The 27,063-nt window shown below is 45.9% G+C and overlaps 1 protein-coding gene across 9 annotated transcripts in view; it reads right to left on the reverse strand.

Moving 5' to 3' along the window:
* MEGF11 (multiple EGF like domains 11) overlaps nucleotides 1-27,063 on the reverse strand; it is a 2,301,522-nt gene that overhangs the window by 441,924 nt on the left and 1,832,535 nt on the right. For all 9 annotated transcript variants that reach the window (XM_069624261.1, XM_069624259.1, XM_069624260.1 and 6 more), the window contains one exon: nucleotides 26,592-26,755. In XM_069624261.1, the coding sequence (XP_069480362.1) occupies nucleotides 26,592-26,755 (164 nt within the window). The remainder of the gene's footprint in view (nucleotides 1-26,591; nucleotides 26,756-27,063) is intronic.

Here is a 27,063-nt window from a genome sequence, read left to right on the forward strand (position 1 = left end):
ACTGGAAAGAACCAGAAATTCAACCTTGTGCTGAGGGTAAACCACACCCCTTTGGAGCCAGAACATAACTTTAAAAAGATGAATAACTCATAGTACGGACATGTGAAAATTTTATAAATGATACCATAATTCTTGTGATTTTTCTGCCCACATTTTAAGAGGTTTTTCGACCCAGTGGCATGTTCAGGGGGGTTTTAGCGGAAAAGTGGATATTACTCTAAATGTATGCATGTTAAAAATCTGAAACTTCTTCAGTTAATGTCCATACTCCCTGCACACATATATGTAAAGTTGGGTCAATGTCAGAAATTGCAAAATCAGTTAAAAAGTGAAATATGTGCCATTTCTGAATGCAAGCTCCCAGGAAGAGCAGAGTTTGAACAGGGTATACCTCCTGTAATGCATGATGGGTGCATATGATTTTAAAACAATATGTACCTCTGCAAATATGTATTTGTTTCAAATCTAGATTTGTGTGTAAGTTGACAGGAGGAGTGGACTTTCTGCAGGCTGTAAAATGACATCCCTCTGACTCACAGTTCATTCCCCAATCAAATGATAAATGGAAGTTTGACCAATTAGAAGCTGAGAGAGAGGTAGGGTCAGTGATGCTAGAACACACCCACATTCTAAACACATAAAAGCAGACAGACAGGACAGATAGGGACCTTCCAAATCCATCTGCAGCGGGACGCTCTGCCGGAAAAATCCATACTTTACCTCCATCAAACCTCCAGAGAGCCAAACTAGAGACTTCAATCTATCCAGAACTAAGAGACCAGACCAGAGAGAAAGCAGTGCTGTACCCAGAGAGACCCAGACCAGCAGAGAGAGTGACCAGAGCCCAGTCTAAAACCCTGACCAGATCCGTGATGAGGCCCATTTCACTCAAGAATATAGTGTGAGTACCCAGCTGAACTGTGTAGAACCAATCTCTTAGTTTAAATTCATCTAATTCAACCTATTTTAACCTAAGTAGAACTGCCTCCTAGCTGTCACCTGTCATTTCTAGTTGCAAGCTGCACTTGTCATTTTGAGCTTTTGAAATTTGCAAACCCAAAAACGACCTTTATTAAATCGCTCATATCTCCGCGACCGTTTGGGCTAGAGACTTGCAGTAACTTTCCTCTGATAGCTTAGAATCGTAGCTTTGAATCGCACCAAGAACCGCATTCCTACCCCTTATAGTTTTACCGCAATCGCGGAACACGCATCCGCGAATTTTACCGCGATTTGCAATTTCTTCACATGTAAAAACTGCTGCTGTTTGCTTTCCATTTGCCAGAAATTCGTTAACCTGCTAACTATCCCTGCCTCATTGCTAGTGTGAGCCTGGACTAATATTAACTAGATACCACTCACCCTGAACCTCTGTAAGGGAATTAAAAGCGTTTAGCATATTTTTTAATTCATTGCCAGCACATATCAAAGCAATTTGGGCCTGTGATTTCAAAACTCCTACCTGTTTTCTGTTGTCTAAGCTTGCTGGATTGAACTGATTACATTGATTGCATTTCTGAGAACTGTGTGCTTTCCTCCCATTTCCTTGCATTGCATAAAGAGGGGAGGGGATTGCCAGAGAAAAGTGATTACCTTGTTTGTTGAAATCATATTGAGTATTTTCTGTATTGCATTTTCATTCAACATTACATCCATTTGAACTCTATAAAGCATTCTGTACCACCTTATACTTTTGTTCCTATTCACCAGTGTGCTACCTTATCCATTCATGTCAACTCATTAGTGATTATAAGAAGTGTGCTAGTGCCAGATTCTCCGTTGTTGATCTTTATCATATCAGATTAAGTGTGCTATTCAATTATTAATTTATTATAAAGCGTGATATATATATATCTATTTTAAATTATCAAATAAACCTTTTAAACTTGCAAAACAGAACTACTTCTTGGCTCAGTGGGGTCAGGGGGATTCCAAGAGAGGGGTGTTATACAGGGGTAGTCATCCAGAACACATGAACTGGACCTAAAGATATATCAATAAGGGTTTTCATTCAGTATTCTAGACTAGGCGTTAACTTAGCTGTAGTGCTGAATTGAATCCTCTTACAAATTGGGGGCTCGAGCCGAGACGTTGGGTTAGATTTACCACTTGTGCAGCTTAATACAGTGTGCTAACTGACGGGATACATACATCCGGTCGGATCACCACGCTGCATTACGCTGTGAAGCATTCCTCAAAAGGGACACTCCAAGAAAAGTTCTGTTCTGCAAAAATAAAATACAAACTTCTGTAAGTCAGGACAGAGACCAATCTCTAGAATGACGACCTTAGTAGACATGAAAATAGCCAGAGAGCACCTCTTGCATAAGCTATTTGTGAGAGGTGAATGGACCGAACAGGGCCAGGATGCGTGGTTGCAGGCCATCACACAACAGGTCACTGAAACAGGGTCAGATATATATAGAGATCAGGGTCCCTTACATGTGGCCCTGAGTGAACTATATATGGCTCCTAAAGCCAAAGATGAACACAATAAGATTGCCAGGGTAGCGGCGTATTTATATTTACATATGGGAGACATGCAGGATAGATGTGCTGAAAGCCAAAATCTGGCAAATAGGCAACAGATGGTGTTAGAGAAGGTCCAATCTGACCTGGTCTCTTCTGAGCAGAGGCTGCAGAGGAGCCAGGAGTCAGAAAATGACAGCAGACTGTACATCACTAAAATAAAGGAGGATATGGATGTGCTGCAAAAGGAAAAGTCAGAACAGGATACCAGATTTCTGGCCTTGCAGAAGGAACACCAAGAAGGTTTGGACTCCCTACTGCAAAGCCAGAAAAAGCTGGAGCAACAGCTAGACTTCAATAGGGCATGTGCTGAGCAGGTAGTCACCCTGCAAAGCCACCTAGATAGAGAGAAGGCAGAGAGCAATAAACTGATTCTGAAAGACCTGGATACCCAGGCAGAGTTTGACCAGGAGCGCCAAAAAGCTGGTGCCCTTCAACGGCAAAGGGACGACCTGGCGGCACAAATGCAGGCTCTTAGTCAGGAAAGAGACGCCTTAGGCCAGGAAGTCTGCCATTTAAAAAGAAAAATGGAAGAAAATCACCTGGCCCACCAGGGACTGGGTGACCTCCAAAAAGAACACCAGAACTCGTTAGAGCACACCAGGAGGGTGGAGGATGCTCTAGCAAGAAAGGAGCAGGCCAATAGGGACACAGCTCAGGAGGTAACCCTCCTGCAGCAAAGACTGGCCCAGTGCTCCAGGACCAATCAGGAAGCACAGAGGGAAAATGAGGCTCTCTGCCAGCACAATGAGAGGCTCCAGCAACAGGTAGCGATGCAGGAGAAACTGATAGAGTCGAGTAAGGCCTTAACAGAGGAACTGAAAGCACAACTGCAGGCTCTTGCATTGCAACAGGGAGCAGGGGCGGATAGAGATGAGGTCCGCTGGGAAAGAGAGACTCCTGACCATAACCGCAGGAGCCCTAACACCAGGGGCCTTCCTCTCCCCCAGTCCCTGGACTCTACCACCCCCATGTCCCCTGGCGCACATGAGCACAGGGCCGCAGGGATGGCAGATTACTATCCAGCTAAGAGTATGGGGCTCATAGGCCAGTACCACTCAGGAATGGAGGGGTGGGCATCCGGGTATGGGCACCCAAGTACAGTACAGTTCAATGGGGAACCCCAGGAGAGTAGGCCCATTAAGGGCATCCTGAAAACCTCTGCCCAGTTAGGTCAGTGGAGGGGGTACCCATCAAATCCTGGCAGCAAGGAGGAATCTGAAGACTCCTCTGAACTGCGCAGGACACAGGAGACCAGGTCCCCACATTCTGCCAGCCATTCCCAGGCTCGCAGAATCCGGGAAAACCTGGAAGAACAGACGGGAACCTCTGGGAGCAGTGCCTCTGAGTCCGAGGAAGAATGGACAAGGGTTACCCGAACCAAAAAGGCCAATAAGGCAAAAAGGGCCTTGCTTAAGGACCCCTTAAAGCAGATTAAGGCGATCAGGAGCGTCATCACGCCTTACCATAAGAACGCTAAGTATTCTGTTTGGGAGCACTTAGAGTTGTTTGAACAAATGATGGAGACTTTCCATTTGAAGGACAGCCAAAGCTGCATTCAATATGTAAAGTGGACCTTCTCCCCGGAATACTCCAGTTTCTTTGCGGGGCTGGAGGACCAAAATCATTTAAGATGGTCCACCTATAAGGCGGCCATCCTGAAACATTTTTCTGTTCACAGAAATCCTCAAGAGGCTCGCAAGGCAGCCTACAATTTGCAATGTGGGGAGGATCAGGCCCCACAAGAATTTGTGCAGGAGTTAAAGCGTGCTTTTGCACAGACCACAAGAAGGGTGCGCACAGATAGTAGAGAGTTTATAAATACGTTTTTCCATGCCCTGCCCAAATATATCATGACCCAGCTTGTGAGGGATTTTCATGAGAAAAGATCTTTAGACTGGGTCATTGAACAGGCTACCCGGATCTATGAGGTGCAGAAGCCCATAGAAAATAAAAGCAATGCCCAGAAAAACCCCGAAGCCAACAGCACCCCTGCTGCTGCCAAGGTGGCAGAGGTAAAGGTCACCCCCGTTTTGGATTTGGAGATGGGGGGGCCTAAAAACCTACCTGCACCTAATAATGCTAGGCCCAGAAGGTCCTCGGGCCAGTCACAGACAGGGAGCCAGGGAGGCAGCCCCACAAATGGGGTCCCTCGCTCTCCTGATTATGTAAGTCCCCGTTACAAGGGAAATCGACCCATCCTGGGTTATGTGTGGACTCCTCCAGCCCAAAGGGGGGGATCCAGCCAAGCACCTAACCCAGGGAACCTCCCTCCAAACTTCCCACAGGAGGGCAGAAATTTACCAAACCCTGGGCAGAACTTTTTCCCCAGATATCCACCCGACTTTCAGCCCCAAAACCATCCATCCTTCTTTCCCCAATTCCCTGAGCCCAGACCACTGAATCCGGGAGAGGGGAGGCCAAGGGTGGAGGGGTACCCAAATCTTCCCAACCCGGGGTATTACCAGAGGAGGGACAGCTACCCTTCCCGGGATCAGCCCAGGGGAGAAAACAGGGCCCCGTATCAGCCTGAGCGGGTTTCCCAGTTAGAGCGCCAGGTTCAAAACATGGCGCGGGATATGGGTCATATAATGAGGGCACAGCAGAACCCTCAGATCAGCATGCCGGCGCAGAACGCACCCAACTCTGGACCTGGTGCTCCAGAACAATGACGGGGGCAGCACCCCGATAACTCACCGGTTCCCAGGGAGGAGGCACAAAGGGAAGGGGGGTGTAAAGCCTTGGAGGAAGCTTCCTTCCTCACTTGTAAACAGCCCCTGGAAACCCAGGAACCGGAAACAAAATCCCTTGCCCCTGAAAGTCTGCCTCCTAAGGAGCAGAGGGGGGGTAGGAGAAACAAAAGACCCAAACAGACTCAGTTTGAGGAGGAGGTACAGATCTTCCAATTTGAGGGAGAGGGATCCTCAGAGGATCCTGGGAAAAGGATCTTCTCCTTCAGAGAGGGGGGAACTCCTCCCAAAGAAAAATGGGTCCCTAGGGATGCAAATCCAGACTGGGGAGATGTGGAGACTGAGCTACCGCCGCCCACCATCTCATCCCAGAACCAACAGCAAGAAAATCCCCTGGTTCAAACCCATCCTGGTGACTGCCTCCAAAAAGGGGGGGGCGGCCCGGAACCGGAGCCAGGGGAACCCACAATGGCTCTGATCTCCAGTTGCCAACTTTTTCTTTCAGATTCCCAAGGCTCTCCACAGAATTCTGCCCAAATCTCTTCGCTAGCAATGTCCAAAACCAGAAAGTTAGCCCACCAGTTGTCCAAAAATGTACATTATCTGTGCCCCCTTGAGGAGAAGGAGGGAAGAAATTATGCCCCGGTCCGAGTACAGGGGCAGGGTACAATCTCGGCACTGGTGGACACTGGATCTCAAGCTACCCTTCTGTCCAGAAGGGCCTTTGACGAACTGAATGCAGGAAGGGGAGAGAATTACCAAATTCCTCTCACCTCTCTTCCTGGACAACTGCAGAACTTTGACGGGAAGGAAATTCCCGTTGAGGGGACTGCAGACTTGGACATTAAGATCGGGCGACACAAGTTGAAACACCCGGTCATAGTTGTGACCCCGGAGGGCACCCCTTGTTTACTAGGGAATGACCTCCTGAGAAGGTTGTCACCCCTAATAGATTGTGTAAACAAGGTCCTCTGGACCCAGACTAGCCGACCAATAAAATTGAAACAGAGTGTCAACCATGTTAGTTTAAACGGCACATGCCACATGGTTGAACAAAAATCTGACCAAGTAGAATTTCACTTCCAGAACAACCAGATTCCAGACGTGACAGTAATAGCAGTAGGACAACAGACTGGTGATGGGGGGTCCTCTCTATTTCTGAAAATCAACCTTCCTTCCAGTCTAAAGTGGTATTCCACGCTGGAAGGAAACACTCTGAAATTCTATACTAATCCACAATCTGAAACTCCCACTCCTATAGTCCAGAAAGATGTGAAATCAGCTCAAAGTCTGGCTGATATTCAGCAAATAGGAGAGCAGTTGTTCATCCCTGTTCAGTTAAATGATGGGAAGGACTCTGTTCTCGCTCGAGTGTGTGTGAACAACGGTAAGAGCTTCATCAGTGAAGCCATGTTCCGCCAACTCCCAAAAGATCCAGCCATTCCCACCTTCAAACTGATAGACAAATGGGAAATGGACCTGGAAGTACCTAATTCCAAACATCTCCTGCCAAGCAGGTGTATGCTCAAAATCTCCATTGGCAACAAGAGCATAGTCCACAATTGTTGGGTCGTGCGAGACGTCACTGCCGCCTTTTACTTAGGCAGTGACATTCTCAATCGCTTTGCCATTAGTTTGGACCTAATAAACTTCAAAGCTTGGTCCCGATTAGCGGATAATCCCATGGGCTTTGATGATCCAGAAAAAGCATTTAGGTCAGCTCAATTGCTACCTTATGCAGTTGAAATTCAGATCAAAGAGGAAGTCACCATCCCAGAAAGGACCCGACAATTCTCCCTGGAAGTGAAAGTTAAAAGGGGACAAGAGTTGAAAAACCCTGATGCTTACATACATCTAAATGCTTCTCTCCAACAGCAAGGGTTGGGGGTAAACCCAACTCCATTAGTCAACCTAGAACATGACACCATTCCAATAGAGGTGGATAACAGCGACTTAAAGAGTGTTACTCTAGCCGCAGGCACCATTATTGGAATGGCGGTTGATGACCGACATTTTTCCATGGATTTAGGTAACGAACTGTTAGGACCAATCCCCAAGGACTGTTTTGACAGTGACAGTGATGACAATACACCAGACAGGATTTTTACCCGGCATGGGGGGAACTTCCTGGTGTACACTTCCTGCCCCTATGGTAAGGAAGATGTGACTTGTGACTTCAGGAGGGATGAGGTGATTTTCCAGGTACATGAGGGCTGCCTTTCCCACCTGAAGCCTCCGGTCCAAATCAGCACTCTGACCAGGGACTTCTCCACCCAGCTGGAGGAGGCCGCTGAAATAGCCAAACCAGAAGTCTTTCCAGGCTTCAGGCAGATGGTGGAAGAGAGAGTCAACCTAGCTGATGCCTGTGTGACTCTGGAACAAAAGCAAAAGTTGAAACAAGTTTTCTTGGATTTCCAAGATCTCTTTGCGGTAGACTCATATGACTGTGGTCGCACTGACATCCACACAACCACAATCCCCACGGACCCTGGCATGACTCCAGTGTTTGTGAAGCAATATCGCTTGCCTCTCGCATCAATGGAGTCCCTTACGGAAATAATTAAGAACCTTGAGTCCCGGGGAATAATCCGTCCAGTCCACAGCACCTTCAATAATCCGGTGCTGGGAATATTGAAGCCAAACGGCCAGTGGAGACTCTGTGCCGACCTCAGGGAGCTCAACAAACGGGTCCATACTTCCCGATGGCCTCTTCCCTACATTGACCAAGGGCTGGCCCAGATTCAGGGGTCACAGGTATTCACTGCAATAGACCTGACCAATGGATACTGGACCGTGCCTGTCAGCAGGGAGGACCAATACAAACTGGCTTTTACCTTTGGGGGCCAGCAGTACACATGGACCCGGACTCCCTTCGGATACCTCAACTCCGGCAATGAATTCAACATTTTTCTACACAAGGCCATGCCCGACTTGGGTGCAAGGGGTAACCTGGCTTATGTAGATGATGTCCTCATCAAAAGTTCATCTGTGGAGGAACACATAGCGGAGATCCGTTATGTTCTGACACAGTTGAGGGCCGCCGGAGCAAAACTTTCCTTTCAGAAAGCACAGTGGTGTAGAACCCGTGTTAATTTCTTGGGGCATGAGATTACTCCTCAGGGCCTCTGTCCCCAGGAAAAGAAAGTGGAAGCACTTCAGAAACTGAAAGACCCCACAACTCTGCGGGAACTAAGGAGCCTCCTTGGACTGACTAATTACAGCAGAAAGTTCATTGAGGGCTACGCAGAGATCACCAGACCCCTGATTCATCTCCTGAAGGGGGGGGTCAAGTGGGAATGGGGTCCAGAACAAGCCGAGGCAGTAAGACAACTCAAGAGAAGCCTCTCACAAGCGCCTTGCCTAGCTTACCCTGTCAGAAACAAGGAGTTCTTCCTGGAGACGGGGTTCTCTAATACGTGCTTGACGGCAGTATTATATCAAAAGCATGACAAGGTCAATAAAGTAATCTCCTATGCGAGCAAAACTTTATCCTCTGCGGAGGAAAAATTCAACCATTGTGAGAAGGCACTCCTGGCAACGGTGTGGGCATTGAAGAATTACCGCCCGTTTATCCAGGGGGAACACATCATAGTGGAGACTCCACACCAGCCTCTGCAATATCTCCAAAGTGACAGAATCCGGGCCGGAAATGTGAGTAATTCCCGAATTACTTCCTGGATTCTGTCAATGCAAGGCTTTCCTGTGGAGGTCCGATATGGCCAAAACAAGAAGAGTCCCCTCGCGCAAGGTCTGGCTGACTTGCATGATTGTGCCAGAGAAAACTGTCTCGAGGACGAAAGTCTAAAAATCAAGGACAACACGGAGGCATACCTTAATTCCCCACACAAAGTCTTTGAAGAGGACAAGTGTGAGGGAATGCCCACTGTCTATGTGGATGGATGCTCTTACCATGTTGACAACAACGGGGAAAAAGAACTGGTGGCCGGCGTAGGGAATGCATGGGTGAATGAGTCCCCAGAACCCTCCGCTGGATACAAAATTGGTCCCCGAAGTAGTCAGGTGGCAGAATTGATGGCTGTGCATCATGCCATCCTCACTGCTGTCCAGCATCAACTCCACGAACTGGTCATAATCACAGATTCGGATTATGTACGGAACGGGTTCGTGGAGCACCTGGTTAATTGGAAAACCAGAGGCATGTTATGTGCTAACAACAAACCCTTGAAACATGGGAAGTTGATCCAAAACATTGATGATCTGGTCACCTCGAATGGGATGACCATCTATTGGAAAAAGATTAAGGGTCATTCCAAAGTAGAGGGACCAGACAAAACTGGAAATGACTTAGCTGATCAGCTGGCCAAAACCGGGGCCATCCAAGGGGATCCAATTGAGATTGAGTCCCTTTTGGGGGAAATCCAGGTCACTGCTATCACTAGGTCCCAGACAAATGCTCACAACGACCTTTCAATTGCACAATGGAGCAAGGAGACCCCTGATGCTGATTTGATTACCGCTCAGAAGGGGGATCCAATAATTGGTAAATTTTACCAGCACCTTGAGGACCCTGAGAACTTTCCCCTGACGGATACCGATTACACTGGGAAAGAGGACCTAAGAGTGTTGATGAAATGTCCAAAAATGTTCCGGATCCAAGACGGTTTGCTGGTAAGGAAATCCAAAGCTGGCCACGATCAGTGGGTAGTTCCTACCTCATTCCGAAGCCTGATGTTAAGTCACGCCCATGATGCGGCCACCGCCGGTCATAGGGGGTTTCACACAACATTGGAAATCTTAAGAGAGGTTGCATACTGGCCACACATGGGCCAGGACCTCAACCAATATTTGAAGGGTTGTCTTGTGTGTGCACAATTTCAGCCGACATCCCTCACACACCGGGCGCCTTTACAAAAGAGGGGAATGACACTGCCATGGTCAGATTTACAAATCGACTTTGTAGGTCCTGTGATTCGCTCGGCTAGGGGGAATAAGTACATGTTGACTGTGACATGCTTGTTTACCAAGTGGGTGGAATGTCTCCCAGCCCCAAACTGCAAGGCAGAAACTGCAGCTGCCTTGATGATTAACCACATCTTTTCCCGTTTTGGTCTACCTCAAAGGATTGAGTCAGACAGAGGTAGCCACTTCACCAGTGAAGTAATGACAAAGATGTGGGAGATACTGGGGGTCAAGAGAAAGCTGCATATTGCTTATAGACCAGCTTCTTCTGGGGCAGTAGAGAGATATAACCGGACAATTGTGAGCATATTAAAGAAGTTTGTGGCAGATTCTGGGCCAAGTTGGGATATCCGATTACCTCTGGTCCTAATGGCTATCAGATCTACCCCTTCATCTGCAACCAAAATGTCACCATTTGAGTTGATGACTGGGCGCAAGATGGTGCTTCCTCAGCATTTGCTCTACAGGACCCAAGAGCAGACACTGATAAATGCCTCCACTACTCATGAGTATGTAGAGAATTTAAGGAAACACCTCCAACATGCTTTTGCTTATGCTCAGCGGAATCTAGAAAGATCAGCTGATAGCATGAAGACCCACTATGACCTGAAAACTTCCAGGAAGGAATATCAGGTGGGGGACCGGGTCTATCTATACAACTTCCAAAGGAACCAGGCCAAGCAGCGCAAATTTTTGCCTACATGGAAAGGACCCTTTGAGATCGTCGATAAGATCTCCCCTGTGTCCTACAAGATCCGCATCCCCAAAGGCGGTTCGGCAGAGGGGGAAGACAAGTGGGTCCACATAAACCAGTTGAAATGTTGCCATCCCAGGCACACTCTGCAACAACTGGAGGAATCCTCTGGAATCCTAGCGGGTACTGTCTCAGACTAATTCAGTTCCAATCATAAAACATACCACATCTAGTCTCTAAAATATTGTGATTTGCATGAAACTGTCTCTTAGTTATACTGTTTTGTTTATCAAAATAAGAATGTAATGTTTCGTCATGATGAAATGCATATGCTGTCCCACCATCTCAACAGTGGTGGAAACACGTCTATGAGTAGGTATTGCCGCTTTTGCTTTATCATCCTAGGAGAAAGAAAACCTTGAGACGGGCCAAGGAGGACGATCCGGAGACCGGGAGCTGAGACGCAACGGGCTCGGGGTACCGCCCAATATTCCCATCAGGACCGGCGAGGAGAACCGATCGATCCGACCGGATGGAGGAAAAGTTGCTGAACTGTGCCATCTATTGGAAGAAGATGAGGAAACATCCCAGATCTTGCGAGTCCCATCAGTGAAACCGAATGGCCATCGCAAGAGGGGGGCTTGTGGGATGTATTTACCCATGCATCCTAGCCCTACCTCAAAACTGTGCAGTACTGACATGAAAACATCATGATGGCCAGAGCTTCCCAGAAAATGCACAGGGAAATGCAGGAAGAATAGGCTGCCACCCATTTTTGCCGATGTTATGGGCACAGAAGGAAACTGCCTAAAACCACCATTGGACTACCCACACAGTAGTCTGAAACCATTGGGAATGGCAATGCTGATTGCCAAATGCAACCTAGAATTGTTGGGAATTCATTTCTTAAATCCCAAAAATGGGTGCAGTACCAGTACTCACCACTATCCAAAAGCCGGCGTTTTAAAACCACTCTGTTTCCCTGAAGGCAAGTCAAAATGCCTATTTTCAAACATTGCAATATGTGCAAAATATTTACTGAACACCAGCAGACATTTGGCAGAATGGAGTTTTGTGTGCCTACAAAATCTGGGAAATGAAGATCATAAGACAAGGTTTATAACAAGACTGGCTGCGCTGTGGATGTCAGCAGTTTAAGTTGCACTGGATTGAAAGACACTAAAAAAAAATCTAAATGTTTAAATTGACTGAGTGACCTACTTTTGAGTGTCACATAGGTTGCAATTGTTTAAATGTCATAGTTTTGCACTTAGAATCAGCATTCTAGCTGCATGTGTAAAATTGCAAGTTAATTTAAAAAGCAACAAATAACATGACAGTAGCTGAAAGTCTGGCTTAAGGAACTTAATTCTGCCTGGCCACTACCCCCATCAGGACTGAAATTTGAGTCACAACTGTGTTCCCAGGCCAACCTTCCTTTTGCTGCCCAAGCTAAGGATATGCCATCTATCTGATAATTGAATTATCTGTGCTCTGCAAGAGAGTGAACAAAGCCCTCTTCACTCAGGCAAAGGTTTTTATTACCGCAGTCGTAAATTGTAGCTTCCTCTTGGCAGGAGCTGGGAGGAGCACTGCCTGTGAGAGCAAGCTGGCTTGGCAGAACTGGAAAGAACCAGAAATTCAACCTTGTGCTGAGGGTAAACCACACCCCTTTGGAGCCAGAACATAACTTTAAAAAGATGAATAACTCATAGTACGGACATGTGAAAATTTTATAAATGATACCATAATTCTTGTGATTTTTCTGCCCACATTTTAAGAGGTTTTTCGACCCAGTGGCATGTTCAGGGGGGTTTTAGCGGAAAAGTGGATATTACTCTAAATGTATGCATGTTAAAAATCTGAAACTTCTTCAGTTAATGTCCATACTCCCTGCACACATATATGTAAAGTTGGGTCAATGTCAGAAATTGCAAAATCAATTAAAAAGTGAAATATGTGCCATTTCTGAATGCAAGCTCCCAGGAAGAGCAGAGTTTGAACAGGGTATACCTCCTGTAATGCATGATGGGTGCATATGATTTTAAAACAATATGTACCTCTGCAAATATGTATTTGTTTCAAATCTAGATTTGTGTGTAAGTTGACAGGAGGAGTGGACTTTCTGCAGGCTGTAAAATGGCATCCCTCTGACTCACAGTTCATTCCCCAATCAAATGATAAATGGAAGTTTGACCAATTAGAAGCTGAGAGAGAGGTAGTGTCAGTGATGCTAGAACACACCCACATTCTAAACACATAAAAGCAGACAGACAGGACAGATAGGGACCTTCCAAATCCATCTGCAGCGGGACGCTCTGCCGGAAAAATCCATACTTTACCTCCATCAAACCTCCAGAGAGCCAAACTAGAGACTTCAATCTATCCAGAACTAAGAGACCAGACCAGAGAGAAAGCAGTGCTGTACCCAGAGAGACCCAGACCAGCAGAGAGAGTGACCAGAGCCCAGTCTAAAACCCTGACCAGATCCGTGATGAGGCCCATTTCACTCAAGAATATAGTGTGAGTACCCAGCTGAACTGTGTAGAACCAATCTCTTAGTTTAAATTCATCTAATTCAACCTATTTTAACCTAAGTAGAACTGCCTCCTAGCTGTCACCTGTCATTTCTAGTTGCAAGCTGCACTTGTCATTTTGAGCTTTTGAAATTTGCAAACCCAAAAACGACCTTTATTAAATCGCTCATATCTCCGCGACCGTTTGGGCTAGAGACTTGCAGTAACTTTCCTCTGATAGCTTAGAATCGTAGCTTTGAATCGCACCAAGAACCGCATTCCTACCCCTTATAGTTTTACCGCAATCGCGGAACACGCATCCGCGAATTTTACCGCGATTTGCAATTTCTTCACATGTAAAAACTGCTGCTGTTTGCTTTCCATTTGCCAGAAATTCGTTAACCTGCTAACTATCCCTGCCTCATTGCTAGTGTGAGCCTGGACTAATATTAACTAGATACCACTCACCCTGAACCTCTGTAAGGGAATTAAAAGCGTTTAGCATATTTTTTAATTCATTGCCAGCACATATCAAAGCAATTTGGGCCTGTGATTTCAAAACTCCTACCTGTTTTCTGTTGTCTAAACTTGCTGGATTGAACTGATTACATTGATTGCATTTCTGAGAACTGTGTGCTTTCCTCCCATTTCCTTGCATTGCATAAAGAGGGGAGGGGATTGCCAGAGAAAAGTGATTACCTTGTTTGTTGAAATCATATTGAGTATTTTCTGTATTGCATTTTCATTCAACATTACATCCATTTGAACTCTATAAAGCATTCTGTACCACCTTATACTTTTGTTCCTATTCACCAGTGTGCTACCTTATCCATTCATGTCAACTCATTAGTGATTATAAGAAGTGTGCTAGTGCCAGATTCTCCGTTGTTGATCTTTATCATATCAGATTAAGTGTGCTATTCAATTATTAATTTATTATAAAGCGTGATATATATATATCTATTTTAAATTATCAAATAAACCTTTTAAACTTGCAAAACAGAACTACTTCTTGGCTCAGTGGGGTCAGGGGGATTCCAAGAGAGGGGTGTTATACAGGGGTAGTCATCCAGAACGCATGAACTGGACCTAAAGATATATCAATAAGGGTTTTCATTCAGTATTCTAGACTAGGCGTTAACTTAGCTGTAGTGCTGAATTGAATCCTCTTACAGAAGGCCTAGCCTGAATTTAGTTTCAAACTGTCCATACTGTCACACTGTGGTGTGACCAGCCTACCCGGGTCTGAGGGCCCACTGACCACTGGCCCTGTGTTGCAGGAGTTCTGTTTGTACCACCTCACTTGCATTTCGCAAGGGGCAATACTAGACTAATCATATGAATTATTTTCTGATGGAAGGTTATCATTCCAAGATGGACAGCCTGGTGCACTCTTATTGTACTCTTTCAAAATACCTCGCTGAGAGTGGGAACGGGGACAAATAGCACCAGTGAGGGTTCCTGTATGCTTTGTATTAAATCACAGAGCATTTCAGCACTATAACTGTGATCAGAGATATCTGTATTGGATAAACAAGTCTGTGATAAAAGGATTGTATGTGTGAATCTCTAAATTCATAACAGATGCATGGCTTGGTGCTCACATCACGCTTCATAACACTCGCCCTAACATTAAAATGTTTGTAACCCTAAAGCATGCATACTCATTTGGACAGCTTTGGTTTTTGGATCCGAGCATAAAATGGCTGCAACACCAGACACTCAAATGTGGTACAAGAGCTCCTTCGCTTCTTGTTTCTGAATAATTTTAGATGAGGAAGGGCTGGGTCTCAGTGTGAGCATGCCCAACCCCAATACAGAAACATCTTTTGGGGATTATATCTATAGACAGGACAGGATACCGTAGAAGAGAGACCCAATAAACAATGCAATGAAAGCCTACACAGAAAGGCTACCTCTTACAAACTTTAGCCTTACCAGTAACAAGCTGATGAAGCGTTTTAAAGAAAAAGGGCTTCCGATACATGGTAAAGGGTCCACAGTTCCTCAGCCACTACCTCCTCACTATTATGCAGGACTCAGGGGTTATTTCTGCAAAAGCTAGCAGGCCCATGCTTTATCTAACAGAGCTGGCATTAGCATCTCTTATTAGTGCTGGCCTGCAGCTAGTGAAAATCATGGTGTGGCAATGTAGAAAGGGCGTTTGGCCTAGTGGATGTACACTTTGAGGCAACTTCTTTGCTTCATGCGTTTAAGTGTGGGCGCAGTATGGCATGCTCATCAGAGCCACATACAAAAAACATTCCAGTGTGCTTTTTTATGGACTTTTGACACATCAGACAAAAACACATAGACGCCATTAACCAACAAGGTGGTGGCTTGTGCTGCGCACAAAACATTGCTGCACACATATCACTGCATTGATTTGCCATGGACTGCTGTCGCATGGTGACACAAAATGAACTCTACTTTCCTAATCAATTGTGCCAAGAGACATAGTGTTGCTATCTGGTGTGCGCACTAGGCAGTGGCTGGCTAGTTTAGAAAATTAAAAGACCTTTGATGCTGAGTGCACACATTTAGTCCATGTCCCAAAGCAGCCACTAGAATACTTAAGCAAGAAAATGACAGTTAACCTTCCCAGGGATGCACCATATGTAACTTAAAAGAAATATTTAAAAAAAAGTTTTGGTGTTTCAAATAAAGAGACCTGAAAATAAAGAAAATAGTTAAAAACATTTTCTGTGTGACATTTTAATTCCTCTTTGATGAATGTATGGGTGTGGTCAGCTAACTGATACTTGTGCTGGCCTGGTGAATAAAAATGCCCTGTGTTCAGTTCTTAACACTGAAATGGTAAGGACATAGTGTATAAAAACAATGGCTTGTTAAATGAGCCATCACTTATAAATTGCCCCACTTGAAATGCTGCCAACACAAAGAATGAGGGGCACAGGGTGTGTAACTCCAAAGCATCTCACACGCTGCATTTGGAATATGCATTCCTCTTTTTGCATATTGCAACGCATCGCAGTCATCCACAAGTCGGCAGAGAGCAGTCAGCTGGACATTGCAGAGGAGCGCTCACCAACACAGCAGACTGCTTAATCATTGGTCCAGCAAGATCAGTCAGCTTTCTGCGTGGGCCCATTACTGTGCCGCCCTCCTGAGCTCTTTAGCTCTGCTGCCCGGGCCGTCGCCCGTTCCGCCCGGGTCAAGAAACGGGGTCGAGTCTAACATATGACATGGCACAGGATGATGATTAAGGGAGGGTTTATTTGCTGCTCACAAATCAAGGTGACACTATCAATCAGCACACTGCTATGAATGCTCTCTTCAGGATGTACAGTAGCTGCTTCACTGCGGATGTCCACTACGCTAGTGCAGAGACTGCTATGGGATTTGCTATGGGCATTTGCATTTCCAGGTCAGGGCTTGGGCTTACAATGTACGCCCAAGCCCTGACCTGGAAAAGCACTGGGGAGTGTTCACTTGGTACCACGGTCCACTCTGCAATGCTGCGCGTCACCTCTCACACATCCGCATGGCAGTCTTGCAAGATCACTGCGCGGGCCTTGATCTCGCGAGGATGCATCACAACACTCTGGTAGGGGGAACGTTTTAACAATTTTATTTCCCCGATTTAAGAGGAAAAGCAGGGCAGATGAAACACAATCATGGCGAAGGCCCTTTGAAACCAGCCCTACTGTGACAAGACCACACAGACCAAGAAGAATCCTAACCCACCCCACGACTATATACTCAACCCGAGAAGATGGAGTAATGAGACTCATGTCTCGGTATCCAAAAATAACTGCTGATGATAAAATCTTTCAGCAAGAAGAAGACAGACCGCTCGGGATGAAACACACTTCCGTGGCAAGGTAAGGAGCCTTCCCAGCAGCCGTCCAATGCAGTGCTACAAGCACTCTGACGTTACCTCCAGGGCCGGCGCTAGGCGTGTGCAGCATGTGAGGCTGCACTTGGGCCCGCGCCTGCTAGGGCCCCGCGCAGAGGAAGCTGTTGACTCCCTCTTCCAAGCTGCAGCGTGGGCTGTGTGCTCAGAGTCCCTAAGATTGCTTCAGTCGACTCTGAGCACAGAGGTGGCACACGGTGCAGCCTGCATGATGATGGGGAAGCTTGCTGGAATATTTTATTCAAAAGCGGCTGTCCCTCTAGGTTTGGCTCCCTTTTGTTTCTTTCAGTGAGGTAACTTGTCACCTGTCAACCTCCTGCTGGGATTCTGGAGAGACAAGCGCCCCCCACACCCTTCCCCCAATAGTCGCTGCAGGCCTCATAAATTCTGCTGGTCACTTTCTTTCTTAAAGCAGAGCATTTAAAGTGGGTGCAATTTACTATTGATTGCCTATTTAAGAGACCATTGTTGTGTAAAGAACTGCAAAGGGGCATTTTTATTTTGAAAGCACATGCAAAGGAACAGTTAGCTGCTTAAAATCTGTGCCTTCCTCCGGAACAATTAAACATATTGCACATAACCGTTTTAGCTATTTGCCTTATTTCCACATGTTTATATTTACCAAGCCAAAAAGCGTTTAAGTACAATGTAACATTTTCCTTACATTATATATGAAGCCTGCAAGAGAGCCATGAATATTTAGCAAGGATGTGACAAGAGCGGTTGTCATCCTGGAGACTAGAGGGGATGTTTTCTCTGGTTCTGGCCCTGTACTGATTTTCAGGGCACAAGTCCATATGTGTGGGTGGAGAGTGTCCACCCACTTTTTTCTGTGGTTTTGACGCCATTATTAAAAAAAAAAAAAGTTTGGTTGCTCAAGTGTTCAGCTACTAGGATGTCACACCAGGTTGTCATGTTTCCAATGCAGACGCTTGCCCACAAGAACATATAAAAGTGCCATTAAAGGGCACGTCTCATGTTTGGATTTTCTTTTCTTTGCAATATTTCACTATACATTGTTGGGCCTAAAAGGTGGGCACCTTTTATTCTTTGCTAGTGTAGTTATTGGAAATTCTCCTCTTGGATTATCATGTTTTCGCTGCTGCCTACATTCATGGTGGTCATTATTGTGTGATGCCACCTCCTGTGATGGCACTTCCTGTGATGTTATCAAATGCAAATTATGGGGCCCCGCACTTAATTTGCCGCACTTGGCCCTGCAAATCCTAGGGCCGGCCCTGCTTACCTCAAATCCTAGTGCCGGCCCTGGTTACCTCATTAGGTGCTTCGTGCTCAAGATAATTTTAAGCAGCTCAGTTGGGCAGCACTGGGAGCATCAGCAATTATAGCCAGGCAACCTTTCCACACTTGACAACGAAAACATTCTGCAGGAAAAATAAAAATGCACTGTGCCCCTGCTTCGCTTTAAACCTTTGCGTCTTCAAGACTAACCCAGAAATGGGAGCTAGCTTGAAGTCAGCAATATGTTGTCAACAATCTTCAGACGGCGCCGTTCAGTCGCAAGGATGTCCAGGAAACGCATCACGTGGGGTTGCAAACAACGTTTCAGATTAGAAAACACTGAGTCTGTCTGGTTTCTTTGCCAGGGAAACTTTTTCAACATCAGTAATTAGACTCCCTTGGGCGAACAGTGCCGGCCCTAGCGCCTCTGCGAGATGTTTTCGGATCCTCCAGCTCAACGTCATGTAAACTGGAGGCAAGGCGCCCTTTATTTGGTGCGCCAGGGAAGGGGTGCGGGGGGCAGGGGGTGCCCTGATGCGGCTGCACCCCCTGAGCGCACCTTGTGCTGGTGATGAAGGTGGCAAGCATGGGCGTAATTTTAGGGGGGGACAGGGGTGTTTGTCCCCCCCAACTTTCATGGCACACAATTTTCTCCCCATTCATTTGGCTTGGGCACCTTTTCTTCAGATATCATGTCCCCCCCAACATTTTCAGCAAAGTTACTCCACTGGTGGCAAGCTGCAATGACCTGTTGTCAGTGCTTTAAGTGGGCTGGGGGCCAGCCGGGGCTGGGCAGTCTCCAAAAAGTGGGGCTTTGCCGGGGGACTGCCGGGGACCCCCTGGTCCCACCACATCACAGCAGGACACATTATCCCACCACGGCTACAGCCGCAGCGGAGATGCGCCCACCATTGAGTCAGGCAAGCTGACAGAAGTGCCAACCAGCTCTGCTGTGGCTGGTTGGCATTTCTGTCAGTCACTGTAACTTCCTCTAGTGACCCCTTCCGCCAGCGGTCACCAGAGGTAGTTACTGTCCTTTTGTTCTCCTCCCCAGGTCACTAAGGCGTCTTTAACCCTCGGCAAATCTGGGGACTGTGTGACATATTTTGAGGTTTATAAAAGATGGCTTGAAAATTACACAATTCAAGCCATCTTTTATAAAGCTTTGCCGACGGACAAAGACTCCTCGGCCTTAGTCCGCCGTCAAAGCTTTATAAAAGATAAATTGAATTGTGTACTTTTCATGCCATATTTTATAAACATAGAAATATGTTCCACATTTCTGATTAAAAAAGGCGGCTTGAAAAGTGCACAAACCATAGTAAGGTAAGCACACAAATATATAAATGCTATATATTTGTGTGCATATATACATTGTGTACTTTTCAATGAATCTTTTATAAATGTAGAAATATGTTGCATATTTCTATGTTTATAAAAGATGGCTTGAAAAGTAGACAAAACATAGTAAGGCACGTAAACAAATATATGAATGTGTATATGTGCGCACCTTACTATGTTTTGTGTACTTTTCAAGCCATCTTTTATAAAACAAGAAATATGCAACACATTTCTATAATGATAAATGATAGCTTGCAAAGTACACAAACTACACTAAGGTACGCATACACATGTATAAATGCTTAAATACATTTATATTTGTTTGCGTACCTTACCATGATTTGTGTACTTGCCAGGCCACGCCTATCATGCAAGCCACGCCCCCAAATGACGCCCCCCCTCAATTTCTTACTCCACTTAAAGCCCTGCCAGTTGTGTAGAGAGATGTTGATGCTGGTGTTATCTAACTGGGCACCTCTGCAGCAGGATTTGTACATGATAGGGCAAGAAAGAGGTTATGTGCTCCCCATGGGACAGAGTCACCCCTTCTCGTGCACATGTTTCATATGTGGAGTATCATTGAATTGGGGGCAACACCTACTCTTTCAGCACTCCCAAACATGAGGGATACAGTATCAAGCTCTAGCTAAGAACGTGCTAGTATCCTCCTGGCAGTGGGCTGCAACATGACAGGAGGAGGTAGGGGCGCATGTTTGGTGCCACCTGTCAGGGCCGGCCGAAGAGGTTTTGACTCGTGGTGGCTCACTTCCAGTGGTGGAAATGGAAACAAATTGATGGGGGTTGCCACAAGGGCCCGGGTGGGGGCGGAGTTTGGGGGCGTGGGTGCCCAAGGAGGCGGAGTTGAGGGGGTGGAGCTCGCAGTTGACCTCCCATCAAAGGAAATGTCCAAAATAATAGTTTAAAACGTCGCTATTTCCGTCATGCTGCTTCTTTTCCAAACTATATATCAATTCCACCTGAAACCACTTCTATGGCACTGGCGATGAGTTACCTCACTATGCGGGAAATAGCTTTGACCAGTGTTGCTGAGTAAATATTCTTTAAAATGCACAATATGCATTCCATTTTATTAAAAAAAACTTCCGTTTCGGTACTATTCAAACACAGTGATTTCTGTTCGCCATAAGCAACGTTTTCTTTTGCTTGAACCACACCCGGCACAGCTTCTGCAGCTCCCGTCTGAAAGCAGTTGCGTGGCTGCATCGTGTGTGATGTTAATTGGGGTATTTATTTATGCAATGTTTGTCGGATTCCTGTATATTTATTTATTTATTGATGCAATGTTTGTCGGATACAAGTATCCGACAAACATTGTATGAATAAATAAATAATCCACGTCCATGTAGCTGACAAATATTGCATAAATAAATAAATAAACCGGGTCGTGGCTGAGGACTGTAACTTCCTCTTGTGACCTTTTGCATGGGGTCACCAGAGGAAGTTACAGTTTGCTCGCGTGTGTTTTTTTTTTCTTCTACCCAGCGCAGAACAGGGCTTTGGGGTGGATGACTCTGGCCGGATCCCGAGATCCGGCTACACATCTGGTGCCGGATCTCGGATCCGGCGAGAGCCGGCCCAATGACCAGCCGTGCTCATTTCAACATGATGATTGGGGGCCTACCCTTGGTTAGAGCCGAGAAAAGTCTAAAGCACTAGCAGAGTTCAAGCGTTACAATGGACACACAGAAATACAGCGAGAGGCTTAATATCTGCCAATTCTGGCGAGACAGCCAGCCAGCCGGGAGCTGAAACACTAAACTTCCACTGAGAAGGAGAAGCAATTCTTTGTCAGCAGGGTGCTAATGTTGAGAAACCCGAGTAAAAAGGTACCGCAGAGGCCCTGATCCCGTACTTCCCGCCTGTCTTGCTACACAGCAGTTCTCAGATAACCAGACAGCCGTGGTAACACGCATTGGCAAATCATCTTTAATGGTTAATCCCGTTCCTTTAGTTTGCCTCATTATTTCGTACTGCATTTCAAATGACACATTTTGTGTTGCGCGGAAATTCTAAATTGATAAAAGTGGGAAGGTGTTGATCTCTTTTGGCAACAGGTGACATTAAGGAGCAAGTAAGGTGCTACACAGCTTGAATGAATTATTGGCTGAAACTATTTAACAGCTTGACTGAACGGCACCCCAAGTGCTGTGCCCACTTCGAACGCTCCCCACCCATCAGGTGTGTTGTCATCGTTGCAGCTATGACGTGCTCACGCCATACCTGCCTACATTTGAAAATAAAAAACCCTGAGATGTATGCCCCGCCCAGAGCCACACAAGACTCCGCCCAATTGCACAAGGCTCCGCCCACATGTCAAAAAGGTAAACTTATATTGAATGTGTGATGGCTATGTGAACAAAACTGCGTCAAATTAAACTGTGCCTTCAAAAAACGCATTTACCATTTTTACAGGGCTCTTTTGCATTTGGAAACCTTACGCTAATCCAGATAAAAGCATTTTTGTTAACATGCGCAGGCAGGTCTTCTCAGGTGCAGGTAAGGGGTCCTCCAAACATCATGTTGAAATGCGCACCCACACACCATTCCATTCGGAGACGGCCTTCCAGCCTCCTTACGTTAATTCTAGGAATATACCCCTGGTTTCCCTGTTATAACTACAAGACTACAAGTCCCAGAATGCAGTTCACTCCTTTCACACTGGCAGGCATCTTGTTGTGCAGGACGAAAAAAAAAATGTGCAATGCCTCATAAAGGGTAAAAACATTGTTTTCATGTCAACCAAGCAGACATGGCACAGACTAGTATGCATTGTTAGTGGGATATTTACCTTAGCGTAGATGCAGATTATGGGGCTTTTAAATGCTAAACAGCCCATCCCAGTGAGCTGTGGCTTGACAGAGAAATGGGCCATTCCCACACACTTGTCTGCTAATGGCTGCAATAAGACATACCAAATGGGTTACTTAAAAGATACAAAGAGAATGAGGGAAAATGCCTGCAGCCTGTATAGTCCTGCTGAGACATTGCTTTCACATTTTAGCAAGCCCTTGATCACTGCTTCCCTGGCAGGAACAAATAAAAGCAACAATTATAAAATCACATAAACAGATATGATTTACAATTTACAAGTGCTGCCATGGCCCTCCAAGATTCACTGCTCCAGCCCTGCGGCGGAAAACCCGGAGAGAAGATTGTGAAAACCCTAAGTCTCCGGGCTATACCCGGAGGATAGGCAGGTGTGGCTCACGCTTTGCCTTTTGATCACCAGGTTAAAGTCCTGCCTAGAACAGTATTGGTGGCAGCATGCTGGGTCCCAACGCATGAAAGGACTGGGTGAGTCGCTTGAAATGCATTAAAACAGGAGTAACCTTAGCACACGGCCATAAAGTCTTTCTTTGCTCTCAGATCGATCATGTTTGGTGAAGTGGCCTTGAAAGCTGGCGGTGGCAGATCACATACAGAGTCTGTCTTCACTGACTATGGTCAGGTGACGCAACCCGCGACTGGCAGAAAACGCCAGTCTTTGCTTGGCGTGATGTCCTTTTCTGGTCATGTTGCCTGGTGTAATATCAGCCGGAAGACGCGAGTCCGAGATATGCTGTACTACTAACGAGCAGTGAGGCGAGGATGAGGAAAGGACCCCAGACAGAGCAAATCAAACTTGGTTGATGATGAGAGTAGACAAGAGCCTTTGCTCCCATCCCAGAAGGATTACGCCAGCCTGCGGGTAAGTCTGAAGTTAATACCTTTATTCATACAGAGGTAGCAAACAGGGGCTATTGGATATAGTTAGAAAGATAGCAGACCCACTAATACCGCCATCCTAATATGTTCTATCTGCATATATCTCTTATGTATAAAGCTGTTCTTTCTGTATATACCTTATGTATTTAATACTCGTATATAAATATTATTCTTGTGTAACTAAGCTTCGCATATTCTTGTATCTGCTGCGCCCTGTTACCTTAGGGTATGTTGCGCATTACAAATAATAAAACAAACAAACAAACTCAGGCCATTGCCCCAACTGTCACACTACTGACTCTCTGGCAGGATTCTAAGTGACACCTAAGAATTCTATTATTGAGGGCAAAGTCTCCACTGACATCACCAGTGACATCACTGACATAGCATCGATACAGACACCAGCCGCAACAACTGAGCATGAACAAGGCCAAGTCACTACACACCTTCAGCAATCGACAAAGAAGCATCTTGGAAAAGCAAACATTAGGGCCGGACTAGGAACCAAAAGAGACCCTGGAGATCATTTTCAAAGAGGCCACGTATTACACATTTTCAGCAAGCCAAACCCTTTTCCCATGAGAAAATGTGGAAATAAACTAGGATACCCACAAAAACAGGCCCGGGTGTCGAGGCCTATGGGGAAAGTTCCCTATAGCCCAGTCCACCCCTGGCAACAATGGGTGGCACCCACAGACTGGACAAATGGGAAGACGTGAACAGGGAGACTTGACCAGGTCCACGTCACCAGGGATGCGTGACCGCACACGGCCCACATACTAGAGACAGGGGGCTATACACTGCCTATTGACACACAACAGACATGTGACAATGGCATGGTGACAAGAGTCACTGCTCAACTCCCTTTATGAAGATAGAAGAGGAAGCATGTACTGAAGTCAAGCAATTTGATCACAATCTGGTCAACCGGGGGCCAGCTTATAACTAACATAAAGTAGATGGCTGAGAGGAAAGAGAGCGCACCTCCCGCTTGGTGCTGAGAAGGTTGGCAAGTGAAGCATTGGCTTAGGCAGGTAGTGCCCAGTGTAGTATACTGCAATGCAGAGTGAGGTTGAGTGTCAACATAAAGTGAGACCAACAATGGAGAACCAGGAAATGAGAGGTTGCATAGCACTTCCGCGAGCAACGAGAATCCCACACCACAGAAAGGGCTTCAATGGCGCCGGGAGAACGCCAGCCAACGCACTATGAAGAGCACCCAAGGGATTAGACGATACAAAGAGGGTGGTGTATGCAGAAGTTCAATCAGGAGGAAAGCTAGGCTTCCTCACACACACACAGGTGCAGTGCAGGGACTAGTAGATATAACCAATCAGAGATATAGCAGACCCACAAGTACCAGTATCCAGGCCAGGGCCCCAGCTGCCACCCCACAAACCCTCTGGCAGCATCTCAAGTGACACCTAAGTCAGTGAGGTCACAGTCCCCAGTGACATCACCAGTGACACAGAATCTATACAGACAGCGGCTGAGACAGGTTAGCACAAACAGGGAAATGGCCAGGTCACCCCGCATTACTACGTGACTCAGGAACAGAAGTTAATGAAGCAGAAGGGGAGGAACCCTGCGTGAAAAGGTTTGTCTTTTAAGAGTCTAGTTGATTGCCTCGGTCTTGGGATGGCAAGAATTCATGGATGGATTACCAGATCATTATTTGCATCCAGTGCGGACATGGCAGATGAGAGGACTTGTTCTCCCTGCCTCGACAATATTTCGTGAGTTTACTCGCTGACACAGCGGTCAGTGTTTGTCTTCCACACTCCTGGAAATAAGTTACTCGGACAAGACTCACTGATCTATCAGGAGGTATCTATTCCCCTGAATTGTCCTTTTCCTCTTTGGCTACGCCCAAGCCGGATCCCACTAACATTAGAGTGCTTCAACACACTTACCATAGGACTCTATTGTCTAAGACTGAATACCCAGGAGTTGGATCCACCAGTTTTCCACACGTGGTGATGAAGGCCTGCACACACGAGCTCCATTGAACAGCTTTATTTTAGACCGAAACACCATAGTGTCGACGATTCCTCTATTGCTCCAGTGTTGATACCACACACTGTTATCATTTGTGCATTTTTTGTTATGTTCACTGACATTTTGTTCAGTGCTCACAATGTATTTGCAAAACACAATATGTCATTGTATGTAAACACAACATTTTGTTTGTTCATTCATTCAAATCCAGTCCATCTGACTGGGTTATACCTACCTGTAATGTATGCTTTGTTTAACTAGTTTTGAATGTCTCAGGGCATTCAGTCTCCACATTTCTTTTTAAGAAAAGATTCAAATTAAACACACACGGTTGAAATATCTTTTTGTGATCAATTCCCTTCTTAACTCACAATATAGTGTTTCATGAAAAACTTAAGCAATATGTAACCTCTCACCCTGATTTCTACCAATATTAAAACATATGCCCACCTGGGTTTTTCAGGTTATAGCCAGGTGCCCTTTATTTTTTTTATGGATTACCAGTCAGCCATCCAGGCATTGGATAACCTGGTGCTTGCTAGTAACCAGTAGGTGGCCCTGTCCAATGACTGGTCTGGCTTGGTACCAGAGCTCCAGGTAAGATTTTGAAGTGGGAGTATTTTACTCCCTATTTTTTATGTTGGGAGTAAAATGGCTTTTTATGGATTAAAAATGTCAAATTCCCAATGGAGTGTTTTATACAGGAGTACAGTTATTTTAACTGGAAAACAGAAACGTTTTTGTGATTATCATTTTTTTTGCACTTATATTTCATGCACATTAAAAGATGCATGTTTACCTCTTTGGATGAGGTAGTAATAATAGTACTTTCTTCCTGTGGTACTACGTGTACTAATGGTCCAAGCATATACATGGAGCTGTGTGAGGGTAAAGCAGGGGCAAAAGGTCCTATGGGTCACTTATATGTTTTTGTTGGGAGCATTTTTACTCACTATTTTATTTTTGGGGAGTATTTGCCTATATTTAGGGAGTACAAGTGGCCGACACACCCCTTATCTGTAAGGTTGCCTGGAAGTAAGTTCTTTCCCTTGGCTCACCAGGCAGGGCTGGTCGCAGTTCTCGCCTTGCCACCCGGGTGAACAGGTGCAGAACCCGTCCACAGGACTGCATGCAGCTTGATTGGCACAGTGACAGCTCCGGTTGCAGTTCAGACCCCAGGTCCCACTCGAGCAGGGAAGGGAGCAGTCGACACCCTGCCAACCTGCAAGGGAACACAGGAGCATGGATTAGAATGTTAACATGCAGTAAGAAGCAGGCATCTCTTAAGACCATGCAAGATACACGGCAGACACATAACACACATGTCATTTGGGATTATCTGCATTGCTTCACCTACTCTGATGCCCTCGAACACTTTGTAGGCTCTGGGAATCTGGGTACATTTAGTAACAGAGTTGTAAAAATGGAGACTCTGGGAATCAGGGTACATTTAGTAACAGAATTGTAAAAATGGAGACTCTGGGAATCAGGGTACATTTAGTAACAGAGTTGTAAAAATGGAGACTCTGG

Source organism: Ambystoma mexicanum, chromosome 11 (genome assembly GCF_040938575.1).
Source record: "Ambystoma mexicanum isolate Mex_15411 chromosome 11, UKY_AmexF1_1, whole genome shotgun sequence".
NCBI lineage: Eukaryota > Metazoa > Chordata > Amphibia > Caudata > Ambystomatidae > Ambystoma > Ambystoma mexicanum.